The following is a 25,971-nucleotide window of genomic DNA, read 5'->3' as shown; positions in this document are numbered from 1 at the left end:
AATGTGGGTGACCTGAGTAATATCAGCCTGCAATGTGGGTGACCTGAGTAATATCAGTTGGCAAATGTGGGTGACCTGAGTAATATCAGTCGGCAATGTGGGTGACCTGAGTAATATCATCCAGCAATGTGGGTGACCTGAGTAATATTATCCAGCAATGTGGGTGACCTGAGTAATATCAGCCTGCAATGTGGGTGACCTGAGTAATATCAGCCAGCAATGTGGGTGACCTGAGTAATATCATCCAGCAATGTGGGTGACCTGAGTAATATCAGCCTGCAATGTGGGTGACCTGAGTAATATCAGTCGGCAAATATGGGTGACCTGAGTAATATCAGTCGGCAAATGTGGGTGACCTGAGTAATATCAGTCGGCAATGTGGCAATATTCAGTTTCCTGTAGTCCCTTCTAGAGATCTATGAAGTTTTGTGCTGGAATAGAATCTTGTCCAGGTCGGTCCTACTTCCAGCCTCATTAACCGTAGCTAAACAAGAGGCTAAGTGGCTGCCGTCTTACGAGAGCAGGACTGTTGTGACCAGCAACGCAGGAGTGCCAGGAAGTCAGACTCTTGAGTAAGACAACAAAAGAGATTAGGGTGAGTGCAGTCATCAGGGTGTCTCACCTCATCCTTCATTTGCATGCCTCTCTTTCTCTTCCCCATTCAGGATCCATGGCATGTAAGCAGGTGATTATTTAAGAAGAAACAATGACAAATTAGAGCAGTGTCCAAGTCAATAACTGCAGCTCACATCCCCTATAGTGGTTGAGTTAGGGGGTCATGGATCGCACAGAGAAGACTGGTAAGACGTTGTAGAGCAGGCAGCCAGCCAAGGAAAACAATGTAGTACAGTGAGCTATGGGAAGGTAGCAGGAAGAGAGCTCAAGAAGGCAACAGAAACAACGCTATATTCCAAGTAACCAGCAGGTGGCAGCAAGACCCATGAAGCCAATGAGCTGCAGAGTAACAGACAGAGCAGCGGTGGATGTATATGAAAGTTTCTTCAAAAGAGTTACCCTGGTGGTCGGTAGCCTATAGTGTGGCAGGTCTAAGGGATACATATGGCTGTAGACAGGGGGCCTAATCAGGAAATAGAAGTGCAGACAATTACCCAAACAGTCCTAAAGAGGCAGTCGCTGCAGTACGTATCTTGGGAGTATGGAGACCGCATGCATCACCTGAGTGTTAGACTCCACTGTATCACCAGAAATAGTCTAGTCACTGGGCATCAGACAATGTATCGGGTTCATATATGCTCTGCTGACTGCACTCCAGGGCAGAAGGTTATAATGGCTATGTACAGGCTCTGAATGCACCAGGACAGAGGACATGGACAGAGATATATACAGCCGGAGCAGGCTGCTGGTTGGGCGAGATCAGTGATGTAAGAGACAGTCACCATGCAGGGAACACTGAAGAAGCACAGATGAAGGGAGAGGTTGTTCCCCCCCACCAGAGGCTGGAGAGGAGACTGGTAGTGGTGGGTAAAGTCCAGGAGAAGAAACAATGAATGGCATGGAGACGGATCATCAGCAGGTTCCATGAGTCAAGTCAACAAGCTCCATGAGGAAAGTAGGTGAGGCTGTGAGAAAGTGGCAGTGAGTAGGAGCTCTACACAATTATCCAGGGTCCCTCCTCGGAGATCAAAGGCTGCCAGGGCTAGTAGCAAGTGCTGTATACTGGCAGTGTGGCACACAGGATGAGAAGGCCCCACACAGTCGCTCAGACAGTGAGAAGCCTGGGGAAGGAGCGGTCTCGGTGCTGAGGTGCTATGCTGTGCAGTATGTCTGCTGCACGGACAGGAAATCAGGGCGGAGTTAGGCAATTGCCGCGCTGCACAATAGGAGTAACCAGACAATGCTCAGGAGAACACGGAGAAAGTGGCCTTTTCATAAAATACAATATAGTGACAGTCCAGAAAGCAAATTATAAGCTCTGCACGTATTACTTCCAGCAATTTCTACTTAGTACATTGAAATAAAAAATAACAAAAGACGGAAACCTGCGGCAAAGTGTAGTTTCAAATTGCGACTTTGAGGCGAGTTTTCCTCTGATACATACAGCAATGTACAGGAGAGCTGTTACGCTGCCAAATGTTCCATTCCGCTCACAGTCTCTGATTTTCTGGTGCATAACTGACTCTATCCATCCTGTTACCTTAGGACATGTTACACCATGAGCTCTCTCTTTTCTCTAATTACAAAATATCATATTTAATAATGTATGACCTAATAAACTGATGTGAAACAGAAGGATATTACGGTGTATGGAGCACGCGGCTTTCTTATAGATAAAGAGACACTTTGGTATTTGGTGAGACCCCAACTCCCACCTACCTGATCCTCCTGTGGGATCCAGTGATTCTCCTCTGTACAGTCCTGTGGATGAAGATGGTGGAGATCTGTCTCTGTGGTATTTCTGCTCCTGGACCCATCTGTAGGAGACACAGTGACTGAGGACATTGTATATATGTATCAGATGATGTGTATCTAGGTCACCCCTAAATCTGCTCTCCGCACTGCAGTAACTGAGTCTCCACTTACCCAGTGATGAGAGGGGCCAGTGATTCTCCATCTTCACATCCTCATACAGATCCCGGTGTCCTTCTGACTTCTCCATCTCCTCCTGACACTGTATAGAAACCTGACACACACAATGACACAGTCACCACCCAGACACATCCCCCGGTATCACTGTATAACGTCCCCTTCCCAGCAGTCACCTCTTCTGTCACCAGCTCAATGATCTGATTGGTCAGTTCCAGGATCTTCTGGTCACTGTCTCTCTCATGTATCAGGGAGTGAGGTGGAGGCATCGGGATGAGGCTCTGGGTCCTGCTCCATCCTCCTGACACATGGGGATGGCTCCTGGGTGTCACACACTCACCAGATCTCTCTATCAGTGCCGTGTAGTCCTGTGTATTGGGAAAGACAGCAATAAATAGGTGACTGACGCTCTATGTACTTACTCTCCTGCTGCTACTGACATCTCCATAGGGCCCAATGTACTGAGTCCACAAATTACTGCAAGTGCCCACGGGATCTGCTTTGAACATATTAGGGTAAACAAAGAGATTACTTTATATAGGGAGAGAGGACTCAAAATGGGTGACCTATGGAAGATAGTATGAGAGGTAAGTGCTTTATACAATCTGCTACACAGTACACACAGGAAACCGTTACATGTAGGAAAGGGGATGTATGTGTATAACAAGCCTTTCATTTTCCAAAAGTCCAGGAAAGTGGAACTCATTGAATTGTAAAAATAGGATTTTAATTACCTACCGGTAAATCCTTTTCTCGTAGTCCGTAGAGGATGCTGGGGTCCACATTAGTACCATGGGGTATAGAGGGGTTCACTAGGAGCCACTGGCACTTTAAGAGTTTGCTAGTGTGGGCTGGCTCCTCCCTCTATGCCCCTCCTACCAGAGACGGACATACTTCGAGAGAAGGAATTTACACAGATAGTGGCGAGATTCACCCCAGCTCACACAACAAGGCACGTCAAGCCAACTAGCTTAAAAACTCAGCAAAAGCTGAAGAACATTACTGAACCAAGTAACAACGCAGCACTTAACTAAGCACAAAGCAGTACTGACCAAGTAACCCCTGCAGGATACGAAGCGCTGGGCAGGTGCCCAGCATCCTCTTCAGACTACCAGAAAAGGATTTACCGGTAGGTAATTAAAATCCTATTTTCTCTTACGTCCTAGAGGATGCTGGGATCCACATTAGTACCATGGGGATGTACCAAAGCTCCCAGAACGGGAGAGAGCGCGGAGGCTCCTGCAGAACTGATTGACCAAACCAAACCTTGAGTCCTATTTTCTGTGATGAGCAGTCCTCCTCACATAAATTTTCAGAGCCCTTACAACATCCAAGGACTGGCACAACAATAGGTTGGTTGATATGAAAAGCCAACACAACCTTTGGAAGGAATTTCTGACGTGTCCGGAGCTCAGCTCTATCTTCATGGAAGATCAAGTAGGGACTTTTACAAGACAAAGCCCCCAACTCCGACATACGTCTAGCAGAAGCTAAGACCAACAAAGTGACAGCTTTCCACGTGAGAAACTTGACCTCAACCTCCTGTAGAGGTTCGAACCAATCCGACTGGAGGAACTGCAACACCACGTTAAGATCTCAGGGTGTTGTAGGCGGCACAAAGGGAGGCTGGATGTGCAGAACCCCTTTCAAAAAAGTCTGAACCTCAGGGAGGGAAGACAGTTGTTTCTGGAAGAAAATGGAGAAGGCCAAAATCTGGACCTTTATGGATCCCAAACGCAGGCCCATATCCACACCTGCTTGCAGGAAGAAGAGAAACCGTCCCAGTTGAAACTCCACTGTAGGAAACTTCTTGGATTCACACCAAGACACATACTTTTTACAAATGCAATGGTAATGTTTAGACGTTACTCCTTTCCTAGCCTGTATCAGGGTAGGAATAACCTTGTTCGGAAATGCCCTTCCGAGCTAATATCTGGCGTTCAACCTCCATGCCGTCAAACGTAGCCATGGTAAGTCTTGATAAGCGAACGGCCCCTGTTGCAGAAGGTCCTCCGGAAGAGGCCTCGGATCTTCCAGCAGTAGTTCCAGAAGATCCGCATACCAAGCCCTTCTTGGCCAGTCCCTAGCAATGAGGATTGCCTGAACTCTTGTTCTCTTTATGATTTTTAGAATCCTTGGAATGAGTGGAAGTGGAGGAAACACGTACACTGACTGGAACACCCATGGAGTCACCAGGGCGTCCACCACCACTGCTTGCGGGTCTCTCGACCTGGAACAATACCTCCGGAGCTTCTTGTTGAGACGCGAGGCTATCATGTCGATTTTAGGTACACCCCAAAGATTTGTCACCTCCGTGAACACCTCCGGATGGAGGCCCCACTCTCCTGAATGGAGAATGTGTCTGCTGAGGAAGTCCGCTTACCAGTTGTCTACTCCCGGAATGAAGATTCCTGACAGCGCCAATGCGTGCCTTTCTGCCCAGAGGAGAATCCTTTTTACCTCTGACATTGCAGCTCTGCTCTTCGTTCTGCCCTGTCGGTTTATGTAGGCCACTGTCGTTACATTGTCCGACTGTACTTGAATGGCACGATCTCGCAGAAGATGTGTCGCTTGGAGAAGACCATTGTATACGGCTCTTAGTTCAGAATGTTTATTGGAAGACTGGATTCCAGACTTGACCACCTTCCTTGGAAAGTTTACTCTTGAGTGACTGCGCCCCAACCCCGGAGACTTGCGTCCATGGTTAGATGGATCCAGTCCTGAATTCCGTACCTGCGGCCCTCCAGAAGGTGAGACATTTGCAGCCACCAGAGGAATGAAATCCTTGCTTTCGGCGACAGACGTATCCTCTAGTGCTTGAGTAGATGGGATCCCGACCACTTGTCTAGGAGATCCAGTTGGAAGGATCGAGCATGAAATCTTCCATACTGTAGGGCCTCGTAGGAGGCAACCATTTTCCCCAGAAGGCGAATGCACTGATGAACTGATACCCGGGCTGGCTTCAGGACATCCCGGACCATTGTTTGCATCACCAACGCTTTTTCCTCTGGTAGAAATACCCTCTGCACTTACGTGTCGAGGATCATCCCCAGGAAAGACAATCTCCTTGTCGGCATCAAATGTGACTTTGAAAGGTTCAGGATCCAACCTGTTCCCTGAGCAGACGAGTCGTGAGAGCAATGTACTGCAACAAGGCCTCCCTGGTCGACGCCTTTATCAGCAGATCGTCCAGATATGGAATTATGTCCACTCCCTGTCTGCAGAGGGGAACCATCATCTCTGCCATCACCTTGGTGAACACCCTCGGTGCCGTGGAGAGACCGAATGGCAGTGCCTGAAACTGATAGGGACTGTCTAACAGTGCAAACCTGGGATACGCCTGGTGTGGCGGCCAAATCGGAATGTGGAGGTACACATCCTTGATATCCAGGGATACCAGAAACTCCCCCTCTTCTAGACCTGAGATCACCGCTCTCAGAGACTCCATTTTGAACTTGAACTCCCTCAGATAGGGGTTTAACGATTTCAAGTTCAAAATCGGTCTGACCGAACCATCCGGTTTCGGTACCACAAAAAGGTTCGAATAGTGGGGGTCTTTCAGAGTTGATCGCTAGCTGCCATTGTTCGCAGCGCAGCGATCAGGCTAAAAATCTGAATTTCTGCGCATGCATATGCCCCGCAATGCGCACGCGTGTTGTACGGGTACAAAGCCCGTTGTGGTTGTGCACAGGTTCTAGCGAAGTTTCCAGTCGCACTGACGGCCGCAAGAAGATTGACAGGAAGAGGGCGTTTCTGGGTGTCATCTGACCGTTTTCAGGGAGTGTTTGCAAAAACGCAGGCATGTCTGAAAAAACGCAGGCGTGTCTGAAAAAACGCAGGCATGGCTGGGCGTTCGCTGGGCGGGTGTATGACGTCAAATCTGGACACGAATAGGCTGAAGTGATCGCAAGCGCTGAGTAGGTTCAGAGCTACTCTGAAACTGCACAAACTGTTTTTGCAGCGCTCGGCTGCACATGCGTTTGCTAAAATACACTCCCAAGTGGGCGGCGGCATAGCGTTTGCACGGCTGCTAAAACTAGCTAGCTAGCGATCAACTCGGAATGACACCCAGTAACCCTTGTTTTGCATATGCGGCGGAACTGTAACGATGACCGCTGACCTTTCCAATTTTTGAATGGCTTCCTGTAGGACGGCCCTGTCTGTCAGTAACGCTGGCAGCCTGATTTGAAGAATCGGTGAGGTGGGAGTTCTTGAAACTCCAGTTTGTACCCCTGGCACACTATATCCTGTACCCAGAGGTCCAGGCTGAACGACACCCAGACGTGGCTGAACGTCTGAGCCTCGCACCCACCAGACCATCGTCCAGGCTGTGCGGTCCACCGTCATGCTGAGGATTTTGAGGAACCAGAAGCAGGCTTCTGGTCCTGAGAGCCTGCAGGTGCTGGCTTTTTGGATTTTGCATGCCCACCTCTAAAGAAAGTGGTATGGGGCTTGGACTTTTTTGTCTTAGCGGTCCGAAAGGACTGCGATGTGGATGAAGAAAAGGGTTTCTTCTTAGAAGGTGTAGCTGAGGGAAGAAACGGTGACTTACCCGCGGTTGCCGTGGAAATCCACGCATCCAACGCTTCCCCAAACAGAGCCTGCCTATGTATGGTAGGTTCTCCACACTTCTCCTGGATTCCGCGTCCACAGACCATTGGCGTAGCCAGAGTCCCCTGCGAGCTGAGACAGACATGGAAATAATCCGTGCATTTAGCGTACCCAGGTCCTTCATAGATTCCACCATGAACCCTGCAGAATCCTGTATGTTACGTAAAAACAGTTCAATGTCACTTCTATCCATTGTATCTAAGTCTTCTAGTAACGTGCCTGACCACTTTACTATAGCTTTTGAGATCCATGCACAGGAAATAGTAGGCCTTAATGCCACCCCTGAAGCAGTGTATATGGATTTGAGCGTAGTGTCAATCTAACGATCAGCTGGTTCTTTTAACGCAGTAGATCCAGGGACAGGTAAAACCTTTTTTGACAGTCTGGAGACAGAAGCGTCAACTATGGGTGGGTTTCCCATCTTTTTCTATCCTCCTCAGGGAAGGGAAAAGCAACCAGAACACTCTTGGGGATCTGGAATTTTTTCTCCGGGTTTTCCCAGAATTTTTTAAACATAGCGTTTAATTCTTTAGACGCAGGGAAGGTTAGCGAGGCTTTCTTATTGTCAGTGAAGTAAGCCTCCTCAACCTGCTCAGGTGGTGTGTCAGTAATGTGTAACACATCTCTAATGGCCTCAATCATGAGCTGCACCCCCCTAGCCAGAGATGCCGCCCCCCTCAGCACGTCCCCATCACCGTCAGCCGTGTTAGAGTCGGAATCCGTGTCATCTTGCATAATCTGGGCAACTGCACATTTCTTTGGGAATATGTTAGGAGATTGAGAAGGAATAGGAACAGAACCTGACCAAACAGCCATAGAATTCTTTAAAACCTGAGTTTCTGTCTTAGTATGAGCTACCCTAGTAGAGATCATTCCCTTGATAGAAGTCAGCCATTCTGACTCATTAATAGGAATCTGAGACAATACATTATATTCCTGGGTACATGGAATGGATTACTCTGGGGATGAAACATCCTCTGCAGCATAAGACAGAGAGTCCTTGGACATGACTATGTGAGAAAACATACACCCACACCCAGGAAACATGGCGCTGCTTCTCGCTTTTGCATCTTTATACCGGCCTGAGGTATGGTGCTGGCAGTGTTACTGAGGTCCCTGACAGCCTGAGGACCAGTGTAGGATATACGCGCTGGCTCAGGGCGCCCCTCATAGCGCCGCACTGTGTACTGCTGAGCCTCCGGAGCGCAGTTAGTACTTCACCCCGGCTCCCCGCTTGCCAGGGGCGCCGGTCGGTGACTCACTCGCCACCGGAATCTTCTGGCTCTGTTAGGGGGTGGCGGCATGCTGCGGGAGTGAGAAGTCGCCTGGGGCGGCTAACGATCATCACCCTCAGGAGCTCAGTGTCCTGTCAGAGGAGATAGTGGCCATTAACCTCTCAGGGTTGGACACTACTCCCCTCCCTAAGTCCCTCGAAGCAGGGAGGCTGTTGCCAGCAGCCTCCCTTTGCGTAACTCCAATTAAAAAAATAAAACTAGAAAAACTCCTAGGAGCGCCCCTAGCTGTGACCGGCTCCTCCGGGCACATTTTCTAAACTGAGTCTGGTAGGAGAGGCATAGAGGGAGGAGCCAGCCCACACTATCAAACTCTTAAAGTGCCAGTGGTTCCTAGTGGACCCGTCTATACCCCATGGTACTAATGTGGACCCCAGCATCCTCTAGGACGTAAGAGAAACTTACTTATATCTAAATATAGAGAAAAAGTGACATTAAAACAACAAACTGTGGATAATATTCTCCGGTCACGTCCCTGTATTATTACTAGAGATAAGAGTGATGTCACTGTGACGCTCCCATAAGACGTCACCTCCCCGGTCACGTCCCTGTATTATTACTAGTGATAAGAGTGATGTCACTGTGACGCTCCCATAAGACCTCACCTCCCCGGTCATGTCCCTGTATTATTACTAGAGATAAGAGTGATGTCACTGTGACGCTCCCATAAGACCTCACCTCCCCGGTCACGTCCCTGTATTATTACTAGAGAGAAGAGTGATGTCACTGTGACGCTCCCATAAGACCTCACTTCCCGGTCACGTCCCTGTATTATTACTAGAGATAAGAGTGACGTCACTGTGACGCTCCCATAAGACCTCACCTCCCCGGTCACGTCCCTGTATTATTACTAGAGATAAGAGTGATGTCACTGTGACGCTCCCATAAGACCTCACTTCCCGGTCACGTCCCTGTATTATTACTAGAGATAAGAGTGACGTCACTGTGACGCTCCCATAAGACCTCACCTCCCCGGTCACGTCCCTGTATTATTACTAGAGGAAGAGTGATGTCACTGTGACGCTCCCATAAGACCTCACCTCCCCGGTCATGTCCCTGTATTATTACTAGAGATAAGAGTGATGTCACTGTGACGCTCCCATAAGACCTCACTTCCCGGTCACGTCCCTGTATTATTACTAGAGATAAGAGTGACGTCACTGTGACGCTCCCATAAGACCTCACCTCCCCGGTCACGTCCCTGTATTATTACTAGAGGAAGAGTGATGTCACTGTGACGCTCCCATAAGACCTCACCTCCCCGGTCACGTCCCTGTATTATTACTAGAGATAAGAGTGATGTCACTGTGACACTCCCATAAGACCTCACTTCCCCGGTCACGTCCCTGTATTATTACTAGAGATAAGAGTGATGTCACTGTGACGCTCCCATAAGACCTCACCTCCCCGGTCACGTCCCTGTATTATTACTAGAGATAAGAGTGATGTCACTGTGACGCTCCCATAAGACCTCACCTCCCCGGTCATGTCCCTGTATTATTACTAGAGATAAGAGTGATGTCACTGTGACGCTCCCATAAGACCTCACCTCCCCGGTCACGTCCCTGTATTATTACTAGAGATAAGAGTGATGTCACTGTGACGCTCCCATAAGACCTCACCTCCCCGGTCATGTCCCTGTATTATTACTAGAGATAAGAGTGATGTCACTGTGACGCTCCCATAAGACCTCACCTCCCCGGTCACGTCCCTGTATTATTACTAGAGATAAGAGTGACGTCACTGTGACGCTCCCATAAGACCTCACCTCCCCGGTCATGTCCCTGTATTATTACTAGTGATAAGAGTGACGTCACTGTGACGCTCCCATAAGATCTCACCTCCCCGGTCATGTCCCTGTATTATTACTAGTGATAAGAGTGACGTCACTGTGACGCTCCCATAAGACCTCACCTCCCCGGTCATGTCCCTGTATTATTACTAGTGATAAGAGTGACGTCACTGTGACGCTCCCATAAGATCTCACCTCCCCGGTCATGTCCCTGTATTATTACTAGAGATAAGAGTGATGTCACTGTGACGCTCCCATAAGACCTCACTTCCCCGGTCACGTCCCTGTATTATTACTAGAGATAAGAGTGATGTCACTGTGACGCTCCCATAAGACCTCACCTCCCCGGTCATGTCCCTGTATTATTACTAGAGATAAGAGTGATGTCACTGTGACGCTCCCATAAGACCTCACCTCCCCGGTCACGTCCCTGTATTATTACTAGAGGAAGAGTGATGTCACTGTGATGCTCCCATAAGACCTCACCTCCCCGGTCACGTCCCTGTATTATTACTAGAGATAAGAGTGACGTCACTGTGACACTCCCATAAGACCTCACCTCCCCGGTCATGTCCCTGTATTATTACTAGAGATAAGAGTGATGTCACTGTGACGCTCCTATAAGACCTCACCTCCCCGGTCACGTCCCTGTATTATTACTAGAGATAAGAGTGACGTCACTGTGACACTCCCATAAGACCTCACCTCCCCGGTCACGTCCCTGTATTATTACTAGAGATAAGAGTGATGTCACTGTGACGCTCCCATAAGACCTCACCTCCCCGGTCACGTCCCTGTATTATTACTAGAGATAAGAGTGACGTCACTGTGACGCTCCCATAAGACCTCACCTCCCCGGTCACGTCCCTGTATTATTACTAGAGATAAGAATGATGTCACTGTGACGCTCCCATAAGACCTCACCTCCCCGGTCACGTCCCTGTATTATTACTAGAGATAAGAGTGATGTCACTGTGACGCTCCCATAAGATCTCACCTCCCCGGTCACGTCCCTGTATTATTACTAGAGATAAGAGTGATGTCACTGTGACGCTCCCATAAGACCTCACCTCCCCGGTCACGTCCCTGTATTATTACTAGTGATAAGAGTGACGTCACTGTGACGCTCCCATAAGACATCACATCCCCGGTCACATCCTTGTATTATTACTAGAGATAAGAGTGATGTCACTGTGACGCTCCCATAAGACCTCACCTCCCCGGTCACGTCCCTGTATTATTACTAGAGATGAGTGATGTCACTGTGACGCTCCCATAAGACCTCCCCTCCCCGGTCACGTCCCTGTATTATTACTAGAGATAAGAGTGATGTCACTGTGACGCTCCCATAAGACCTCACCTCCCCGGTCACGTCCCTGTATTATTACTAGAGATAAGAGTGATGTCACTGTGACGCTCCCATAATACCTCACCTCCCCGGTCACGTCCCTGTATTATTACTAGAGATAAGAGTGATGTCACTGTGACACTCCCATAAGACCTCACCTCCCCGGTCACGTCCCTGTATTATTACTAGAGATAAGAATGATGTCACTGTGACGCTCCCATAAGACCTCACCTCCCCGGTCACGTCCCTGTATTATTACTAGAGATAAGAGTGATGTCACTGTGACACTCCCATAAGACCTCACCTCCCCGGTCACGTCCCTGTATTATTACTAGAGATAAGAGTGATGTCACTGTGACACTCCCATAAGACCTCACCTCCCCGGTCACGTCCCTGTATTATTACTAGAGATAAGAGTGATGTCACTGTGACGCTCCCATAAGACCTCCCCTCCCCGGTCACGTCCCTGTATTATTACTAGAGATAAGAGTGATGTCACTGTGACGCTCCCATAAGACCACACCTCCCCGGTCACGTCCCTGTATTATTACTAGAGATAAGAGTGATGTCACTGTGACGCTCCCATAATACCTCACCTCCCCGGTCACGTCCCTGTATTATTACTAGAGATAAGAGTGACGTCACTGTGACGCTCCCATAAGACCTCACCTCCCCGGTCATGTCCCTGTATTATTACTAGTGATAAGAGTGATGTCACTGTGACGCTCCCATAAGACCTCACATCCCCGGTCATGTCCCTGTATTATTACTAGAGATAAGAGTGATGTCACTGTGACGCTCCCATAAGACCTCACCTCCCCGGTCACGTCCCTGTATTATTACTAGAGATAAGAGTGATGTCACTGTGACGCTCCCATAAGACCTCACCTCCCCGGTCACGTCCCTGTATTATTACTAGAGATAAGAGTGATGTCACTGTGACGCTCCCATAAGACCTCACCTCCCCGGTCACGTCCCTGTATTATTACTAGAGATAAGAGTGATGTCACTGTGACGCTCCCATAAGACCTCACCTCCCCGGTCACGTCCCTGTATTATTACTAGAGATAAGAGTGACGTCACTGTGACGCTCCCATAAGACCTCACCTCCCCGGTCACGTCCCTGTATTATTACTAGAGATAAGAATGACGTCACTGTGACGCTCCCATAAGACCTCACCTCCCCGGTCACGTCCCTGTATTATTACTAGAGATAAGAGTGATGTCACTGTGACACTCCCATAAGACGTCACCTCCCCGGTCATGTCCCTGTATTATTACTAGAGATAAGAGTGACGTCACTGTGACGCTCCCATAAGACCTCACCTCCCCGGTCACGTCCCTGTATTATTACTAGAGATAAGAGTGATGTCACTGTGACGCTCCCATAAGACCTCACCTCCCGGTCACGTCCCTGTATTATTACTAGAGATAAGAATGACGTCACTGTGACGCTCCCATAAGACCTCACCTCACCGGTCACGTCCCTGTATTATTACTAGAGATGAGTGACGTCACTGTGACGCTCCCATAAGACCTCACCTCCCCGGTCATGTCCCTGTATTATTACTAGAGATAAGAGTGATGTCACTGTAACGCTCCCATAAGACCTCACCTCCCCGGTCACGTCCCTGTATTATTACTAGAGATAAGAGTGACGTCACTGTGACACTCCCATAAGACGTCACCTCCCCGGTCATGTCCCTGTATTATTACTAGAGATGAGTGACGTCACTGTGACGCTCCCATAAGACCTCACCTCCCCGGTCACGTCCCTGTATTATTACTAGAGATAAGAGTGATGTCACTGTGACGCTCCCATAAGACCTCACCTCCCCGGTCATGTCCCTGTATTATTACTAGAGATAAGAGTGATGTCACTGTGACGCTCCCATAAGATCTCACCTCCCCGGTCACCTCCCTGTATTATTACTAGAGATAAGAGTGATGTCACTGTGACGCTCCCATAAGACCTCACCTCCCCGGTCACGTCCCTGTATTATTACTAGAGATAAGAATGATGTCACTGTGACGCTCCCATAAGACCTCACCTCCCCGGTCACGTCCCTGTATTATTACTAGAGATAAGAGTGATGTCACTGTGACACTCCCATAAGACCTCACCTCCCCGGTCACGTCCCTGTATTATTACTAGTGATAAGAGTGATGTCACTGTGACGCTCCCATAAGACCTCACCTCCCCGGTCACGTCCCTGTATTATTACTAGAGATAAGAGTGATGTCACTGTGACGCTCCCATAAGACCTCACCTCCGCGGTCACGTCCCTGTATTATTACTAGAGATAAGAGTGATGTCACTGTGACACTCCCATAAGACCTCACCTCCCCGGTCACGTCCCTGTATTATTACTAGTGATAAGAGTGATGTCACTGTGACGCTCCCATAAGACCTCACCTCCGCGGTCACGTCCCTGTATTATTACTAGAGATAAGAGTGATGTCACTGTGACGCTCCCATAAGACCTCACCTCCCCGGTCACGTCCCTGTATTATTACTAGAGAGAAGAGTGATGTCACTGTGACGCTCCCATAAGACCTCACCTCCCCGGTCACGTCCCTGTATTATTACTAGAGATAAGAGTGATGTCACTGTGACGCTCCCATAAGACCTCACCTCCCCGGTCACGTCCCTGTATTATTACTAGAGATAAGAGTGATGTCACTGTGACGCTCCCATAAGACCTCACCTCCCCGGTCACGTCCCTGTATTATTACTAGAGATAAGAGTGATGTCACTGTGACGCTCCCATAAGACCTCACCTCCCCGGTCACGTCCCTGTATTATTACTAGAAATAAGAGTGATGTCACTGTGACGCTCCCATAAGACCTCACCTCCCCGGTCATGTCCCTGTATTATTACTAGAGATAAGAGTGATGTCACTGTGACGCTCCCATAAGACCTCACCTCCCCGGTCACGTCCCTGTATTATTACTAGAGATAAGAGTGACGTCACTGTGACGCTCCCATAATACCTCACCTCCCCGGTCACGTCCCTGTATTATTACTAGAGATAAGAGTGATGTCACTGTGACACTCCCATAAGACCTCACCTCCCCGGTCACGTCCCTGTATTATTACTAGAGATAAGAGTGACGTCACTGTGACGCTCCCATAATACCTCACCTCCCCGGTCACGTCCCTGTATTATTACTAGAGATAAGAGTGACGTCACTGTGACGCTCCCATAATACCTCACCTCCCCGGTCACGTCCCTGTATTATTACTAGAGATAAGAGTGACGTCACTGTGACGCTCCCATAAGACCTCACCTCCCCGGTCACGTCCCTGTATTATTACTAGAGATAAGAGTGATGTCACTGTGACACTCCCATAAGACCTCACCTCCCCGGTCACGTCCCTGTATTATTACTAGAGATAAGAGTGATGTCACTGTGACGCTCCCATAAGACCTCACCTCCCCGGTCATGTCCATGTATTATTACTAGAGATAAGAGTGATGTCACTGTGACGCTCCCATAAGACCTCACCTCCCCGGTCACGTCCCTGTATTATTACTAGAGATAAGAGTGATGTCACTGTGACGCTCCCATAAGACCTCACCTCCCCGGTCACGTCCCTGTATTATTACTAGAGATAAGAGTGATGTCACTGTGACGCTCCCATAAGATCTCACCTCCCCGGTCACGTCCCTGTATTATTACTAGAGATAAGAGTGATGTCACTGTGACGCTCCCATAAGACCTCACCTCCCCGGTCACGTCCCTGTATTATTACTAGAGATAAGAGTGACATCACTGTGACGCTCCCATAAGACCTCACCACCCCGGTCATGTCCATGTATTATTACTAGAGATAAGAATGATGTCACTGTGACGCTCCCATAAGACCTCACCTCCCCGGTCATGTCCCTGTATTATTACTAGAGATAAGAGTGACATCACTGTGACGCTCCCATAAGACCTCACCTCCCCGGTCACGTCCCTGTATTATTACTAGAGATAAGAATGATGTCACTGTGACGCTCCCATAAGACCTCACCTCCCCGGTCATGTCCCTGTATTATTACTAGATAAGAGTGATGTCACTGTGACGCTCCCATAAGACCTCACTTCCCCGGTCACGTCCATGTATTATTACTAGAGGTAAGAGTGATGTCACTGTGACGCTCCCATAAGATCTCACCTCCCCGGTCACGTCCCTGTATTATTACTAGAGATAAGAGTGATGTCACTGTGACGCTCCCATAAAATCTCACCTCCCCGGTCACGTCCCTGTATTATTACTAGAGATAAGAGTGATGTCACTGTGACACTCCCATAAGACCTCACTTCCCCGGTCACGTCCATGTATTATTACTAGAGGTAAGAGTGATGTCACTGTGACGCTCCCATAAGAACTCACCTCCCCGGTCACGTCCCTGTATTATTACTAGAGATAATAGTGATGTCACTGTGACACTCCCATAAGACCTCACTTCCCCGGTCACGTCCATGTATTATTACTAGAGGTAAGAGTGATGTCACTGTGACGCTCCCATAAGATCTCACCTCCCCGGTCACGTCCCTGTATTATTACTAGAGATAAGAATGATGTCACTGTGACGCTCCCATAAGATCTCACCTCCCCGGTCATGTCCCTGTATTATTACTAGAGATAAGAGTGATGTCACTGTGACGCTCCCATAAAATCTCACCTCCCCGGTCACGTCCCTGTATTATTACTAGAGATAAGAGTGATGTCACTGTGACACTCCCATAAGACCTCACCTCCCCGGTCACGTCCATGTATTATTACTAGAGATAAGAGTGATGTCACTGTGACACTCCCATAAGACCTCACCTCCCCGGTCACGTCCCTGTATTATTACTAGAGATAAGAGTGATGTCACTGTGACACTCCCATAAGACCTCACCTCCCCGGTCACGTCCATGTATTATTACTAGAGGTAAGAGTGATGTCACTGTGACGCTCCCATAAGATCTCACCTCCCCGGTCACATCCCTGTATTATTACTAGAGATAAGAGTGATGTCACTGTGACGCTCCCATAAGATCTCACCTCCCGGTCATGTCCCTGTATTATTACTACAGATAAGAGTGATGTCACTGTGACGCTCCCATAAAATCTCACCTCCCCGGTCACGTCCCTGTATTATTACTAGAGATAAGAGTGATGTCACTGTGACACTCCCATAAGACCTCACCTCCCCGGTCACGTCCATGTATTATTACTAGAGATAAGAGTGATGTCACTGTGACGCTCCCATAAGATCTCACCTCCCCGGTCACATCCCTGTATTATTACTAGAGATAAGAGTGATGTCACTGTGACGCTCCCATAAGACCTCACCTCCCCGGTCACGTCCCTGTATTATTACTAGAGATAAGAATGATGTCACTGTGACGCTCCCATAAGACCTCACCTCCCCGGTCACGTCCCTGTATTATTACTAGAGATAAGAGTGATGTCACTGTGACGCTCCCATAAGACCTCACCTCCCGGTCACGTCCCTGTATTATTACTAGAGATAAGAGTGACGTCACTGTGACGCTCCCATAAGATCTCACCTCCCCGGTCACGTCCCTGTATTATTACTACAGATAAGAGTGACGTCACTGTGACGCTCCCATAAGACCTCACCTCCCCGGTCACGTCCATGTATTATTACTAGAGATAAGAGTGATGTCACTGTGACGCTCCCATAAGACCTCACCTCCCCGGTCACGTCCCTGTATTATTACTAGAGATAAGAGTGATGTCACTGTGACGCTCCCATAAGACCTCACCTCCCCGGTCACGTCCCTGTATTATTACTAGAGATAAGAGTGATGTCACTGTGACGCTCCCATAAGACCTCACCTCCCCGGTCACGTCCCTGTATTATTACTAGAGATAAGAGTGATGTCACTGTGACGCTCCCATAAGACCTCACCTCCCCGGTCACGTCCCTGTATTATTACTAGAGAGAAGAGTGATGTCACTGTGACGCTCCCATAAGACCTCACCTCCCCGGTCACGTCCCTGTATTATTACTAGAGATAAGAGTGATGTCACTGTGACGCTCCCATAAGACCTCACCTCCCCGGTCACGTCCCTGTATTATTACTAGAGAGAAGAGTGATGTCACTGTGACGCTCCCATAAGACCTCACCTCCCCGGTCACGTCCCTGTATTATTACTAGAGATAAGAGTGATGTCACTGTGACGCTCCCATAAGACCTCACCTCCCCGGTCACGTCCCTGTATTATTACTAGAGATAAGAGTGATGTCACTGTGACGCTCCCATAAGACCTCACCTCCCCGGTCACGTCCCTGTATTATTACTAGAGATAAGAGTGATGTCACTGTGACGCTCCCATAAGACCTCACCTCCCCGGTCACGTCCCTGTATTATTACTAGAGATAAGAATGACGTCACTGTGACGCTCCCATAAGACCTCACCTCCCCGGTCACGTCCCTGTATTATTACTAGAGATAAGAGTGACGTCACTGTGACACTCCCATAAGACCTCACCTCCCCGGTCACGTCCCTGTATTATTACTAGAGATAAGAATGACGTCACTGTGACGCTCCCATAAGACCTCACCTCCCCGGTCATGTCCCTGTATTATTACTAGTGATAAGAGTGATGTCACTGTGACGCTCCCATAAGACCTCACCTCCCCGGTCACGTCCCTGTATTATTATTAGAGATAAGAGTGATGTCACTGTGACACTCCCATAAGATCTCACCTCCCCGGTCACGTCCCTGTATTATTACTAGTGATAAGAGTGATGTCACTGTGACGCTCCCATAAGACCTCACCTCCCCGGTCACGTCCCTGTATTATTACTAGTGATAAGAGTGATGTCACTGTGACGCTCCCATAAGACCTCACTTCCCGGTCACGTCCCTGTATTATTACTAGAGATAAGAGTGACGTCACTGTGACGCTCCCATAAGACCTCACCTCCCCGGTCACGTCCCTGTATTATTACTAGAGAGAAGAGTGATGTCACTGTGACGCTCCCATAAGATCTCACCTCCCGGTCACGTCCCTGTATTATTACTAGAGATAAGAGTGATGTCTCTGTGACGCTCCCATAAGACCTCACCTCCCCGGTCACGTCCCTGTATTATTACTAGAGATAAGAGTGATGTCACTGTGACGCTCCCATAAGATCTCACCTCCCCGGTCATGTCCCTGTATTATTACTAGAGATAAGAGTGATGTCACTGTGACGCTCCCATAAGACCTCACCTCCCCGGTCACATCCCTGTATTATTACTAGAGATAAGAGTGATGTCACTGTGACGCTCCCATAAGACCTCACCTCCCCGGTCACGTCCCTGTATTATTACTAGAGATAAGAGTGATGTCACTGTGACGCTCCCATAAGACCTCACCTCCCCGGTCACGTCCCTGTATTATTACTAGAGGAAGAGTGATGTCACTGTGACGCTCCCATAAGACCTCACCTCCCCGGTCAGCACGTAGATGATCTCCAGGGTGAGATGTAATATCCTGTCACTCTTGTCTTTGTCCATCCTCAGTGCATCAGTGATTTATACAGAACGGGAATAACTTTCACCTGAATTGTAATAACAGATTCTGTGGCATCTCATAACTTCATTGTCTAGGAATAAATAAAAAATGAATTATCATCAACATGGAATATATTCCTCATTATATATCACTATACAGACCCCTCCCCCTATATAATAATATCACATACACAGTGTGTGCTGGGAGATTATCCTTCATTATATATCGCTATACAGACCCCACCCCTATATAATAATATCACATACAGAGTGTGTGCTGGGTGCTTATCCCTCATTATATATCACTATACAGGCCCCCTCCCCCTATATAATAATATCACATACACAGTGTGTGCTGGGAGCTAATTCCTCATTATATATCACTATACAGGCCCCCCCCCCCCTATATAATAATATCACATACACAGTGTGTGCTGGGAGATTACCCCTCATTATATATCACTATACAGACCCCTCCCTCTATATAATAATATCACCACATTACACACAGGGGGCGCAGGGAGATTATCCCTCATTATATATCACTATACAGACTCCTCCCCCTATATAATAATATCACATACACAGTGTGTGCTGGGAGCTTATCCCTCATTATATATCACTATACAGACCCCTCCCCCTATATAATAATATCACATACACAGTGTGTGCTGGGAGGTTATTCCTCATTATATATCACTACACAGACCCCTCCCCTATATAATAATATCACATACACAGTGTGGGTGCTGGGAGCTTATCCCTCATTACATATCACTATACAGACCCCTCCCCCTATATAATAATATCATATACACAGTGTGTGCTGGGAGCTTATCCCTCATTATATATCACTATACAGACCCCCTCCCCCTATATAATAATATCACATGCACAGTGTGTGCTGGGAGCTTATCCCTCATTATATATCACTATACACACCCCTCCCCCTATATAATAATATCACATACACAGTGTGAGTGCTGGGAGCTTATGCCTCATTATATATCACTATACAGACCCCTCCCCCTATATAATATCACATACACGGTGTGTGCTGGGAGATTATCCCTCATTATATATCACTATACAGACCCCTCCCCTATATAATAATATCACATACACAGTGTGTGCTGGGAGTTTATTCCTCATTATATATCACTATACAGACCCCTCCCCCTATATAATATCACATACACAGTGTGTGCTGGGAGATTATCCCTCATTATATATCACTATACAGACCCCTCCCCCTATATAATAATATCACATACACAGTGTGTGCTGGGAGCTTATCCCTCATTATATATCACTATACAGACCCCTCCCCCTAAATAATAATATCACATACACAGTGTGTGCTGGGAGCTTATTCCTCATTATATATCACTATACAGACCCCCTCCCCCTATATAATATCACATACACAGTGTGTGCTGGGAGATTATCCCTGATTATATATCACTATACAGACCCCTCCCCCTATATAATATCACATACACAGTGTGTGCTGGGAGATTATCCATCTTTATATATCACTATACAGACCCCTCCCCTATATAATATCACATACACAGTGTGTGTGTGGGAGATTATCCATCATTATATATCACTATACAGACCCCCTCCCCTATATAATAATATCACATACACAGTGTGTGCTGGGAGACTATCCCTCATTATATATCACTATACAGATCCCTCTCCTATATAATAATATCACATACACAGTGTGTGCTGGGGGCTTATTCCTCATTATATATCACTATACAGACCCCTCCCCCTATATAATAATATCACATACACAGTGTGTGCTGGGAGATTATCCCTCATTATATCTCACTATACAGACCCCTCCCCATATATAATAATATCACATACACAGTGTGTGCTGGGAGATTATCCCTCATTATATATTACTATACAGACCCCTCCCCCTATATAATAATATCACATACAGTGTGTGCTGGGAGATTACCCCTCATTATATATCACTATACAGACCCCTCCCCCTATATAATAATAACACATACACAGTGTGCGCTGGGAGATTACCCCTCATTATATATCACTATACAGACCCCTCCCCTATATAATAATATCACATACGCAGTGTGTGCTGGGAGATTACCCCTCATTATATATCACTATACAGACCCCTCCCCCTATATAATATCACATACACCGTGTGCGCTGGGAGATTACCCCTCATTATATATCACTATACAGACCCCTTCCCCTATATAATAATATCACATACATAGTGTGTGCTGGGGGCTTATCCCTTATTATATATCACTATAAAGACCCCTCCCCCTATATAACAATATCACATACACAGTGTGTGCTGGGAGCTTATCCCTTATTATATATCACTATACAGACCCCTCCCCTATATAATAATATCACATACACAGAGTGTGCTGGGAGATTATCCCTCATTATATATCACTATACAGACCCCTCCCCCTATATAATAATATCACATACACAGTGTGTGCTGGGGGCTTATTCCTAATTATATATCACTATACAGACCCCTCCCCTATATAATAATATCACATACACAGTGTGTGCTGGAGGCTTATCCCTCATTATATATCACTATACAGACCCCTCCCCTATATAATAATATCACATACACAGTGTGTGCTGGGGGCTTATCCCTTATTATATATCACTATAAAGACCCCTCCCCCTATATAACAATATCACATACACAGTGTGTGCTGGGAGCTTATCCCTTATTATATATCACTATACAGACCCCTCCCCTATATAATAATATCACATACACAGAGTGTGCTGGGAGATTATCCCTCATTATATATCACTATACAGACCCCTCCCCCTATATAATAATATCACATACACAGTGTGTGCTGGGGGCTTATTCCTAATTATATATCACTATACAGACCCCTCCCCTATATAATAATATCACATACACAGTGTGTGCTGGAGGCTTATCCCTCATTATATATCACTATACAGACCCCTCCCCTATATAATAATATCACATACACAGTGTGTGCTGGGGGCTTATCCCTCATTATATATCACTATACAGACCCCTCCCCCTATATAATAATATCACATACACAGTGTGTGCTGGGGGCTTATCCCTCATTATACATCACTATACAGACCCCTCCCCTATATAATATCATATACACAGTGTGTGCTGGGGGCTTATCCCTCATTATACATCACTATACAGACCCCTCCCTCTATATAATATTACATACACAGTGTGCGCTGGGAGATTATCCCTCATTATATATCACTATACAGACCCCTCCCCCTATATAATAATATCACATACACAGTGTGTGCTGGGAGATTATCCCTCATTATATATTGCTATACAGACCCCTCCCTCTATATAATAATATCACCACATTACACACAGGGGGCGCTGGGAGATTATCCCTCATTATATATCACTATACAGACTCCTCCCCCTATATAATAATATCACATACACAGTGTGTGCTGGGAGATTATCCCTCATTATATATCACTATACAGACCCCTCCCCCTATATAATAATATCACATACACAGTGTGTGCTGGGGGCTTATCCCTCATTATATATCACTATACAGACCCCTCCCCATATATAATAATATCACATACACAGTGTGTGCTGGGAGATTATCCTTCATTATATATCACTATACACACCCCTCCCCTATATAATAATATCACATACACAGTGTGTGCTGGGGGTTTATCCCTCATTATATATCACTATACAGACCCCTCCCCTATATAATAATATCACATACACAGTGTGTGCTGGGAGATTATCCTTCATTATACATCACTATACAGACCCCTCCCCCTATATAATAATATCACATACACAGTGTGTGCTGGAGGCTTATCCCTCATTATACATCACTATACAGACCCCTCCCCTATATAATAATATCACATACACAGTGTGTGCTGGGGGCTTATCCCTCATTATACATCACTATACAGACCCCTCCCCTATATAATATCATATACACAGTGTGTGCTGGGAGATTATCCCTCATTATATATCACTATACACACCCCTCCCCTATATAATCATCATAATAACACCACATTACACACAGGGGGCGCTGGGGATCCCCGTTATACCGCACTGTATAATAACCCGCCCTCATATCTCCCCCTCTGATGAGAATAATAACATTATCACACACAGAGATTACCTCCGCCCGGCTCAATGACCCGGATGTACTTATAGCGCCGCCCTCCAGCTTCCAACATGGCGCCGGTGGAGTTCGGGGCCACATCTCCATGCTCCGTAGCATCACGTGATGTAATTGCTTCTCTAGCGCCTGTGAGACCACAGGAAAATGGCCGCCGCCGCGTACTGAGGACAATGACAGTAAGAGTTTTGCTGATGGTGACTCTGCTGCTGCACGAGGCGTCCTGTATATGTCACGTGTGAGCAGCTGCTAGTTCTGAGAGGGTTGTGTCTATGTTGCCTTCGTGCTAAGGACCTGGACGTGACAAAAAGAGAGGGCAGAAGAGCACTTCCGCCCTTACAGCATCTAAATGTCTCCTTCGTTCTGCGATCGTTTAGTGTAAATTTATTTCTCTATGCAGCATTGGACGCTCGCCACGCATCGGGCTCGGTGTCTCGCTCCGCTTCGCTCGCCACACTTTACTATTCCAAATAGATTGTGACATGGACCCAGGGGGTTATGGGAAAGGTCCTTAGCACGAAGAGAATCTAGACGCTACCGTTCTGAGAGGGATTTATTCTATGCACAGCTGTGTGTCTGGTTGTGTCTAGCTGGGTAGCTGGTGGGCGGAGCTGTGACGGAAACTTATGGTGTGACGTCAGCGCGCACAGCAGGTGGAGGGGGCGGAGCCGGGGAGGGGCAGCGCGCGTTGTAGTCACTGATGATGGATACAGGGTGATGGGCGGTCTCAGCAGGGGGGGGGGGGGGGAGAGGAGGGCAGTATTGCAGCGCTGCTGGCACTCACCTCAGGTCCATTAGAAAGGTCTCATACCCGGCAGGAGAACAGGGACAGCTGCCAGACACACATACAGTGATCACTGGCGTGCGCAGCACATTTTATTAGGGGGTGCACCGTCGGAGGGGCGTGTCTAGCACCATCTATTGATGGTCAACGCATATAAAATATCCACCTGTGTACCAGTCCTAATAATGCAGATACATTGTCAGATGTTGTGGTGTGCACCAAACAAACACCCCTGATGGCACTCACTGCAATTACACTGCTCCTCCTCAGCCTGGTCTGACTCCCCCTCTCTTTCCCCTGCAAGCTGCAGCAGCTTACTTACAAGTCAGCCACTCACTGACAGTCGCAGACTAGTACTGCTGCTGCTGCTGGAAAAATGAGTGACGTGTCAATGCTGCTGCCGGCCGTCTGCTAGTATTGAATTTGTCTTCATAAGAGGAACGCTGGCTGCATGCTGCTCCTCATCAGTGGCTGGCGTTGGCATAACATAGAAGGTGAGAGGTGGGCGTGTGACGGGTGTGCGTGCAAGCAGTATGACGTAATCCCGTCACATCACGCTATTTTTGTACATGGAGGTGGAGCTGGGAATTTGAAACCCAGTGGCAGTGGCACGCATGATTAACCCAGGCGTCCAGTCAGTAATGCAGTCCTGACAAGGTTCAGCACAGAGGGGACAGTAATCAGCCTGCTCGGCGATCGCTGCATCAGGCATGTGAGATCGGGGTGCCTGTGCGCACCAGGCACCCCCCCCCCCCTGCACACACCTATGACAGTGATATGAAGTCACATGGACCGGTACCTCCTCCCCATACCACCGTAATTTCAGCGTGGTCTCAGGGGGGGCAGCTGATAGCATGGTGGGCAGCATTGCCCTGCGATGGGTGGCCCCCTGCATGAGATCAGTAGGATTGCACATTCTGCCACTTAGCACAATCTGCAATCCTTACTGAATAGGGCCCTAACGGGGTCATTCAGCCCTGATTGCTCCTCTGTGAATTTGCAGAGGTCTGTGATTGGATAGTCACCATCCAGCCAGGGTAAAAATCCGCTTTGTGAAAGTCTGCGTACGCCGTGCGAAAATCTCTGCAATCGTCGGTCAGCTCCAAATCCGTTCACACCTCACTCACCATGGAATGTTTCCAGTCTGTGCACAGCCCATGACCTACTCCTACAGTGCGATAGAATCAGGCTGATCGGGGCCCGAGCTGACGTCTCACACCCGCCCTGAGAACACTTTGTACCACCTGCGTTTTTTCAGACACTCCCAGAAAACGGCCACTTACCACCCCCAAATGTCCTCTTCCTATCAGTCTGCGACCGCCTAGCGATCAAAAAGGACGCAGGATTTTTTTCACAGTTTCGCCTCGCGCCTGCGCATTACGATCCGTACGCATGTGGAGTAATTCGATAATCGGAGATTGTGCGATTTCACACAACTGTGACCAGGTCTGAATTAGGTCCTAAATCCAGCGTCCACGTTAGTTCTGGAAAGTGCACCAACAAGCGCCAACCTAATGTGATAACGTATTGTGTGGGGCCCCGGGGTTATAGTCATTCATATGTGACCACATTGATCTTGTGGAATATTGCTGAAATTGTATTTTACTCTCAGTTGTACTTAACATAGATTGTGTTTCAGTATTGCCATATCCACAGCAAAGTGTGAGGACATAAGTGTGGTAGTGCAAAGAGTTCAGGGTAATTATTAACGCTGATTAACCAGACATTGTACTAGGCAGAGAAGTCCGAACAGCAGCATTCCAGCTAAATAAATATAATTCCGGTTGTCCCGAGTGAAAGTTATTGTTAAAAACTGTATTGTGTATCCTGTGCATGAAACTTGTGAGCAGATATAGAAGTTTGCGTTCAACCCTGCTGTA

At 47.6% G+C, this 25,971-nt stretch overlaps 1 protein-coding gene across 2 annotated transcripts in view; it reads right to left on the bottom strand.

Annotated features, from left to right (window-relative positions):
- LOC134980087 (oocyte zinc finger protein XlCOF6-like) overlaps positions 1-23,413 on the bottom strand; it is a 31,929-nt gene extending 8,516 nt beyond the window's left edge. The window contains exons 1-5 of one of the 2 annotated variants that reach the window (XM_063946735.1): positions 23,308-23,413; positions 19,034-19,191; positions 2,721-2,912; positions 2,542-2,641; positions 2,335-2,432 (exon numbers count right to left, since the gene is read on the bottom strand). In XM_063946735.1, the coding sequence (XP_063802805.1) occupies positions 2,335-2,432; positions 2,542-2,641; positions 2,721-2,912; positions 19,034-19,102 (459 nt within the window). In that variant the 5' untranslated portion in view covers positions 19,103-19,191; positions 23,308-23,413. The other variant, XM_063946736.1, reaches the window with a different exon arrangement.
- Between the last annotated feature and the right edge of the window lie 2,558 nt (positions 23,414-25,971).

The sequence above is a fragment of the Pseudophryne corroboree genome, chromosome 12, assembly GCF_028390025.1.
Source record: "Pseudophryne corroboree isolate aPseCor3 chromosome 12, aPseCor3.hap2, whole genome shotgun sequence".
Classification (NCBI taxonomy): Eukaryota; Metazoa; Chordata; class Amphibia; order Anura; family Myobatrachidae; genus Pseudophryne; species Pseudophryne corroboree.
This window is presented reverse-complemented; position numbering and strand designations above follow the sequence as displayed.